The 8,513-nt window shown below is 51.4% G+C and overlaps 1 protein-coding gene and 1 pseudogene across 1 annotated transcript; both read right to left on the bottom strand.

Moving 5' to 3' along the window:
* Positions 1-287: 287 nt before the first annotated feature.
* LOC142768630 (uncharacterized) lies at positions 288-1,281 on the bottom strand (annotated as a pseudogene).
* A 2,348-nt stretch (positions 1,282-3,629) lies between these two features.
* Positions 3,630-4,607, bottom strand: LOC119165077 (uncharacterized). The gene has a single exon (XM_075870255.1). The coding sequence runs from the start codon at positions 4,605-4,607 to the stop codon at positions 3,630-3,632; it is 978 nt and encodes a 325-aa protein (XP_075726370.1).
* Between the last annotated feature and the right edge of the window lie 3,906 nt (positions 4,608-8,513).

Genomic DNA, 8,513 nt, shown 5'->3' with positions numbered 1-8,513 from the left:
TTTCACAAGAATACATACGCCACCGCCACGACCGGAAATTCGATTAAGGTAGAACGTATTGTACAAGGGCAAGCGAAACACGCTGGCTTCATCTGTTGACCATGTTTCAGTTAACATTATGACGTCGAATACATGATTTAATTGTTCGAAAAAAAGGCTAAGGTCGGACTGTTTATTATTTACCGATTGCACATTCAAGTGAAAACATTTAAACGAGTTTGAATAGAAATTTCCTAAACTCTGCGAAAACGCTTCCGGAAGCACATAAGAATCGTTTCTTACGCAAGCCATGTTGAGCCGATCATTTCTTCTTTCTTTAGCTTAGTTTGTTTAGATCACTAGCATTTGCGATGCGTATGGCTTTCTCCCCATCAGCTTTACGCACTAGAACTTTCCCGTTTGAGTGCCATGCATACTTGAAGTTCGCTTCTTTAGCCCAGTTCTTTGTCTCAAACAACAGCGCACGCGCTCTTTTGGTCAGGTTTTCCGTCGAGAAGAAGTGCTCATTTAGGCTGCTCAGTTTCTTTCTGTTTTTCCACCAGAAATCTCGGTCCGCTTGCTTCGCAAAACGACAGATAACGACCGGCGTCTTATCTTTTCTGGGCGGAAGCCGATGAATGGCAACCACATCACTTTCTGCGAGTGGCGGGAACTGGTGTTTAGTTGCCATTGCATTGATCGCTTCTAGCAAGTTTTCATCTTCCGTTTCCTGTATTCCATGGAATTCTAGGTTGAGTCTACGGCTCCTCCACTCAAGATTATCTACTTCTGCCTGCACTTCAGCTACTTCTTGGTCCCGCATCTCAACCTTTTGAAATCTGCGCTTAAGGTCCTTGACGTCACGCTCGTTTTGTTCCGTATTTTTTTTAGTATTTCGTCGTATTTCTCACTCAAGTATTGCACCGCGTCCTCAATGCTCTCAACTGTTTCTTTGAGCAGTACTAAATTATCCAGCTTGTCGTTAATAGCTTTCATCCAAATTCTGACATCTTGCATGTCGGCCTCACTGCCCGGTTCTTTTGATTCAGCTGATGCTGCTCGCAACCTCGACCGTCTACAGGTAGGGCAGCGCCATGCATCGCAGTATGCCTGCCCTTTGGACTTGATAGTTGCTTCAGAAATTCCAGCACATTTGCCGGCGTGAAATGCTTGACAACAGTCGCTACATTCAATCCATACGACGTCCCCAGTGAACGGCTTATCACACACAGAACATGTTCCATCTCGGGGCATAGTTGCACAAAGCGACAAAGGAGAACAGTAGTTTACACAGCAGCACCAGATAGCAGCAGTAGTTGCGGCACAACCAAATTTACAGCGGGCATAGAAACAGCACCAACCTGCGAAACAGAAGAAGAGACCGTGTTCGTTTATGCCGTTCTTTCCGCCGCAACCGCTGCTGCCAAGTGGTCTCGGTGATGGCTTAGTCCTCCCTTTAAGAAGCCCAGTGGCTGTACGGCGCAGGTGCGGTAGAATTCATCGCAGGGTAGTTGGGCACAGGCGCAGCGGAGCTTGTTACCTCTCCTTCGCACCGACGGCGATGTGCATATGGACGACGAAAAATGCGCACGGTATCTGACAAATGCCAACAGCCTGCGAAACAGAAGAAGAGACCGTGTTCGTTTACGCCGTTCTTTCCGCCGCAACCGCTGCTGCCAAGTGGTCTCGGTGATGGCTTGGTCCTCCCTTTAAGAAGCCCAGTGGCTGTACGGCGCAGGTGCGGTAGAATTCATCGCAGGGTAGTTGGGCGCAGGCGCAGCGGAGCTTGTTACCTCTCCTTCGCACCGACGGCGATGTGCATATGGACGACGAAAAATGCGCACGGTATCTGACGAATGCCAACAGCCTGCGAAACAGAAGAAGAGACCGTCTTCGTTTACGCCGTTCTTTCCGCCGCAACCGCTGCTGCCAAGTGGTCTCCTTCATTGCGCTGCTCGACCCCCATTTGGCGAGATTGAAACCCGGCCTCGGGGGCTGTATACAGGTGGAGGCTGTATACAAAAATGCCCGTTGTTACACCCTGTAGTCCTCCATGGCAGGGCATTGTTAAGTTTGACTTGTTAAGTTTCTGTTTGATGGGTTCGGGGGGGGGGGGGGGGGTTTCGTGGTCTTAATACCGTACATCCCACTACTCTTCAGCTGAGCTGGCCATAAGACCCTGGTTGTTCCCTATTCACTTAAATAAGGAAGAATGGTTTCGTGCCGCGGACTGCTCTCGAACGATAAACTAAATGAAAAGTCATACCGGGAATGTGCGAATGTTCATATTCTACTAATTTTCTGCAACGCATGCGGCTGCGGAGCTGATGAAATGTAGAGGAAGATGTGGACAAGGTTTCACGGCTTGCTCGGCAAACATTTTTGTTTGTTGGTAGTATTATTTATAAACTACTATTCAGATTGGCTTCATTTTCATTTTAGTTTCATTTAAGTATCCTGCCGCCCGGTTGTTGGCCCATTCTCCTCTGTGGCTGAGCGCCGTCCATCAGAGGTCATTATCATCATCATCACTAACAGCAACAACAACCAAATATGAGATCAGCGGGCGCATTACGTGACAAAATTTCAAGAGAACCATCGGGGTGAATGAAGAAAGCTTTTTGGCGTTGTGAGGCATGGTCTTCAACGCGAAGAGTCCTTTAATTCCTGTGAAACCCGAAGCGAAACGCCAGTTCTTGAAGGCCGTCACAGAGCTTGGCTGCAAGTGGAACAACTCCGAGGGCTTCCCAACAGCTGTGAGGTACAGGACAGTTCATGAAACTCTGTACACCAATGCACCGAGGCGTTGAACGTTACTTCGTGCGTTATTGTTCCTCCACGTGCACGCTGGTTATCATCCGTGTGCAAAGTGAAAGGACTATAACGCAGTTCAGGTTCGAGAAGATATGCGAGGCACTCGAATGATGGAGACACTGGCTGCCTTGCACACACTATTCTCGCACAGTCATACGCTCTATAGAGGTCATAATGCATATATTAAGCATGAATACTACAATGAAATGCACTCCATAAAATTCTAGCTAATCAGTCGTTTAAGCATCAAAGCTTCAATTGACCGGTACGCGTGTGGCATCCAATAAGTGCAAGGTTTTTTTCCTGTTGAGAAGTATGGTACACGTAAATAGAAATATTTCCGTTCCTGCTAAATCAATTGGATATGAAAACTTTAATGAACATTGTGAAATTGGCTGCTCTAAATATGAAGGAAGAGAACCTCGACTTACAATTTCATATTTTCTTGCTGGTCTATTTAGAAACCTTTTATAAAAAAGAAACTTCTCCAGAATCAAGTTGATACAGTCACACATGTTCTCTTTTCGATACAGTATCCGCAATACCAATTGTTATATTCGAAGTGTGGGATAACATAACTTTAATGTTTCCGCACTGAAGGTTCTACAGCGACTGCCCCTGAATCGGGGCACACACACAGTTTTCTTGCTTATTTTGGGCGAGAGTGTTCTCATCGCTGGCGCCCGTGTTTGGAGGCATCGCCACGACGCGCAGGCACAGAAGCGGCACCGACCCGTTTCGCCACACCGCCCCCCAACGCAGATAGGATCCATTAGGGTTGAAGAGGTTTGGGGACCCGCAACTGGCGTCCAAGGCGAGTGGTGTAAGGTGCGAGCCTAGGCGTTGCGGGCTGTTGTCGGCGAATTACGGGAGGCGTGTGGGGGTACGGGAGGCGTGTGGGGGTTGGTAGGCTTTTGGGAAAGGATGTATGATGGCTTTAGGCGGTCGATGGAAACGCGTACATCCTTTCCACTGATTTGCAGGGTGAATGTTTTGTTGTCGCAACAGATGACTTTGTGAGGTCCGGAGTAAGGCGGCTGGAAAGGTGTGCGTACGGTGTCATCGCGGTGGAAGGCATGCGAGCATGTTGCCAGGTGCTTGAACACGAACGAGGTCGGCTTGGTGTGGCGAGCCGCTGGTGAGGGGCGCAGGGCGCCCATTGTCCGACGGAGTCGAGCGACGAAGTCTGCAAGATCCGAGCTGGTTACATCAGAGGTCGGAGCGGAGAGAAGTTCTCCAGGCAGGCGAAGCAGCTCCCCGTAGACGAGTTCCGCGGGCGTGGCTTGAATGTCTGGCTTGAAAGTGGCGCGCAGACCGAGAGTGACGGCGGGGAGAGCTTCGAGCCAGGTTGAGTGAGAGTGGGATATGATGGCTGCCTTGAACTGCCGGTGAAACCGTTCAATCATTCCGTTGGCGCAAGGGTGGTAGCTAGTTGTCCGTGAACACTCGAACCCGGTAGAGAGCCCAAGGAGCCTGAAGAGATAAGATTCGAATTGCCTTCCTCGATCGGTGGTGATTCGACGAGGAGTGCCGAAGCGTGAAACCCAGCCGGAGAAGAAGGCTGATGCGACGTCTTCTGCGGTGATCCTTTCGAGCGGCCTCACCTTGGGCCAACGAGCATAACGATCGATGGCGGTGAGGCAATAGCGGTAAGGGCCGGCAGGTGGGAGGGGGCCAATTATGTCGATGTGGACGTGCTGGAACCGTTCCGTCGGGAGGGGGAATCCTCCGAGTGGCAACGTGACGTGCCGGGTGATTTTGGCGCGCTGGCATTGAATGCATGTGCGTGCCAAGGTGCGGCAGTCCCGTTGCATTGTGGCAGTCCCGTCGTGACAGGGCCATGCGTACCGGTTAGTCACGAGGCGTGTAAAAGCTCGGATGCCGGGATGACTGAGGTTGTGGAACTAGTTGAAGAAGCTTTGGCGGTGCAAAGAAGGGACGTATGGTCTCACTCGTCCTGTTGATATGTCACAGAGAGAGTCCATTGACCCGAGGATGGTAACTTTTTTAAGTTGAAGGGAAGGGCCATTCTCGAGGAGCTGCTGGAGTTCGGTGTCCATTTTCTGAGCTTCGGCGAGGACGTCGGTTTTAACGGTTGGTAGCTCGACAGCCGAGACGCGAGAGAGTGCGTCGGCGACCACGTTTTCCTTTCCGCTGATGTGGAGGATATCTGTGGTGAATTTAGCGATGAAGGACAGCTGGTTCTGCTGGGCCGGTGGAAGTTCTTCGCGGAGTTGGGAGAAGGCGTGATAGGTTTATGGTCGATGTATATGGTGCAGTGCTGTGCCTCAAGAATGTGGCGAAAGTGTTGAACTGCTTCGTAGATGGCAAGGAGCTCTCTGTAGTAGGCTAGCCAGGTCGTCTCCGCAGGGGGCGAGGTTGCATCGCCGATGCTGCCGGAAGGCAGGGGTGGCTTCGGGGAAGAGAGTTTCTTCCGGAAGAATGCCAAGGGGCGCCAGTTTTTTCCCACACGCTGCATGAGAGAGGCTCCGACGGCGGTGCTAGAGGCGTCTGTGAAAAGACCCAGGAGCGCCTCTGCCTTGGGATGGAAGAGCAGCGTAGCGTTGCAGAGGGCAGTTTTGCAATCTTCCAACGCTTGCGTTAAGGCTGGGGTCCAAGTGACAGGATGGTTGCCGCGTTGGCCGGCCAACGCATCATGGAAAGGGCCCTGATATGTGGCTGCTTTAGGCACGAAGCACCTGTATATGTTGAACATGCCCAGAAAACGGTGGAGGTCTTTCGCTATGGCAGGCAGCGCGTAATTTTGCAGTGCCAGGATGTGGTAAGGCAAGGGTCTAGTTCCTTCTGAAGAGGTTTCATGGCCAAGAAACGGGCCGACGCGGGCGCCGAGCGTGTTCTTCCGAACGTTTATGAGTAAGCCGTGTTCGTCGAGACGCTGGAACACTTGACGAAGGTGTTGGCGATGTTCCGTTTCGTTGCAGGAGAAGATCAAGATGTCGTCTATAGGTAGACAAAACAGAAGTCCAGGCCGCGGACGACATCGTCGATGAAGCGTTGAAATGTTTGCCCCGCGTTGCGGAGACCAAAACTCATGAAAGAGAATTCGAATAGGCCGAAAGGCGTGATAATTGCGGTCTTTGGGACGTCATCCGGGTTTACAGGAATTTGTGTGTAGGCCTTTATCAGGTCCACCAGTGAGAAAATAGTGCTGCCGTCTAAGCGGTGTGCAAAGTCCTGTATATGACGGACGGGGTACCTGTCGGGAACGGTGCAGGCGTTGAGGGTGCGATAATCTCCGCAGGGGCGCCAGCCATTGGTCTTCTTTGGTACCAGATGAAGCGGTGAGGCGTAAGGTCCCTCCGAGCGGCGGGCAGTACCTTCGTGGAACATGGCTTCGAATTCGGCCTGCGCGATTCATAGGCGATCCGAAGCTAGCCTACGGGCACAGCATGAGACTGGGGGGCCGGGAGTAGTACGAATGTAGTGCACGGTTGAGTGGCGCACCTCTCGCGGACGCCCACTAGGTCGAGTCAGGTCGGGAATATCTGCGAGAATGTCGTGGTATGGCGACTAGTTCCCAATGGTGAGTGCCTTGACGTTAGGCTGTTGGGTGGTCGCACGTTGGCCCGACGTGAAGAGGCCTGTTGTAGCGTCGATAAGTCGGTCATATCGGCAGTCAGGTAGAAGATTGTAGTACGCCAAGAAGTCGGACCCGATGATCAGCTCTGCGACGTCGGTGATGACGAAATTCAATTGAAAATCTAGACGCAGGTTTTTGAAGTTGATGTTAAGGCGGAGCGAGCCGTAGGTCTTGATGATCAAATGGTTCGCCGCGCTAAGCTCAGAGGACGTGAAAGGACGCTTGTCACGCAGGCAGGTTCGGGGAAAGCAACAGATGTCGGAGCTACAGTCGACGAGGAGCCGCCGCTTTGTGACTTGGTTGGTGACGAATATGCGACGACCTCTAAGTTGTCAGGTTGCGGCCGCCTCTATGGGCTGCCGTTGAAGTTTCCTTGACGTCCAGCTGAGCAAGGTGGTTGACATATCCGGGATTTGTCTCAAAGCGGCGATGGTTGTAACAGGGGCCGTTATCATTTCCGTGCGATGAAGCGGCGTTGTTTTGGCTTTGGGAGCGTTTTTGTGGACGCAGCTTTGGGCTCCGATCCAGGCGCCTTTGAATTGAGTCCAGCTCACGGGTGATTTCGTCGACACGGCGCGCGAGCTCGCTGCTGGACAAACGGGTGTCAACGGCATTGATGGTGAGAGGCGATGCTGGCAACGAAATCTCGACAGTTTGATTAGCGATGTGAGAGAGCTGGTCCAGGGGCAGATTCGGCTGCACCTGGAGGATGGCCTGCGCATGTGAGGGTAGACGCTGAAGCCAGATGATACGGAGGAGGGAGTCGTCGACCGGGGTGCTGCCCAAGAGGTCACACATGTAACGCAGGAGCTGCGATGGCTTGTGGTCACCGAGTTCCTCGTACTGAAGTAGGTGACGCACCTTCTCGTCTTGTGAAGGTGAAAGCCACTGGATCAGTTCCCTCTTCAGATGTAGCTAACGGTCATCAAACGGGGGATTCACAAGTATATCGCGAACCTCAGCCTCATAGCGAGAGTCTACATGGGCGACGACGTAGTCATAACGCGTCCGGTCTTGGGTGGTGCGTGCCGTGGAAAACTGAGCCTCGACTTGAGCGAACCACACGTCACGCGTCTCTACCCAAAACGGCGGCCGCAGCAATGGAGGCGCCCGAGGTGGCAGGGACCGCTGGAGCGAAGTTTTGGGGGTGTGACCCAAGTGGGGTGGTGCATGGTCAGCGGACGAGAGTGCTTCATTTTCATTGCGCTGCTGCTGTTCCCGGAGCTGCTGCTCTTGGTTCTGGATCACTTGCTGCTGGGCCTGCAGTTGTTGTTGCAGTTGTTGTACTTGTTGTTGAAGGGCAGCAAGGGTTTTCTCGTCAGCCATGGTGGTGCGGTACGTTCGTTTTCCGAGTCACCAGATGTGGGATAACATAACTTTAATGTTTCCGCACTGAAGGTTCTACGACGACTGCCCCTGAATCAGGGCACACACACAGTTTTCTTGCTTATTTCGGGCGAGAGTGTTCTTAAAGCTGGCACGCGTGTTTGGAGGCATCACCGCGACGCGCAGATGCAGAAGCGGCGCCGACCCGTTTCGCCACAAAGTATTGACATTACTATCAGAACTCTTCACTTCGGCTTCTATTACATGCTGAAACGCGGAGTTAGAACAAGTTCATATACTTTTCTACACCCTAACTTCGCTTTCACCTTGCACCGTCTTTGTCACAGACGAACACATTGCGTGGTATGAGCTATCTATGGAAACTTTAGATGCTCTTTTTGCCACATTCATGCAGAGCTCTATGGCCGTTGTCGCATAAATATACAGCAGATTTGAAACTCTAACGTAGTAAAACTCGTGCTTTCATGTAGTACATTGGAACATTTTTTAAAATTTTTACATGCACATCTGAGCGGCAAAAACACCTGAAGAGAATTAATGCACGTGCAAATCTAGTTATTCTCAGGTTGTGCTTTAGATGAGACGTTGGGCTGAAGATGGCGTGCTTTAATGATAACTAAACACGACGGTTTACTTCACGTGCTATGTTAAGGTGGGTACAAGGATCACACGGCGCTCTAGCTTCGCTTTTGAACAAATAATCATCTACTTATTATGCGCTTAACATTCGCAATTGATTTCTCTGGAACCGTCTGCCAAATATAAAGTCCCT

This window comes from Rhipicephalus microplus, chromosome 8, assembly GCF_043290135.1.
Source record: "Rhipicephalus microplus isolate Deutch F79 chromosome 8, USDA_Rmic, whole genome shotgun sequence".
Taxonomy (NCBI): Eukaryota; Metazoa; Arthropoda; class Arachnida; order Ixodida; family Ixodidae; genus Rhipicephalus; species Rhipicephalus microplus.
Note: the sequence above shows the minus strand (reverse complement) of the source record. Positions and strands in the feature narration are given on the sequence as shown.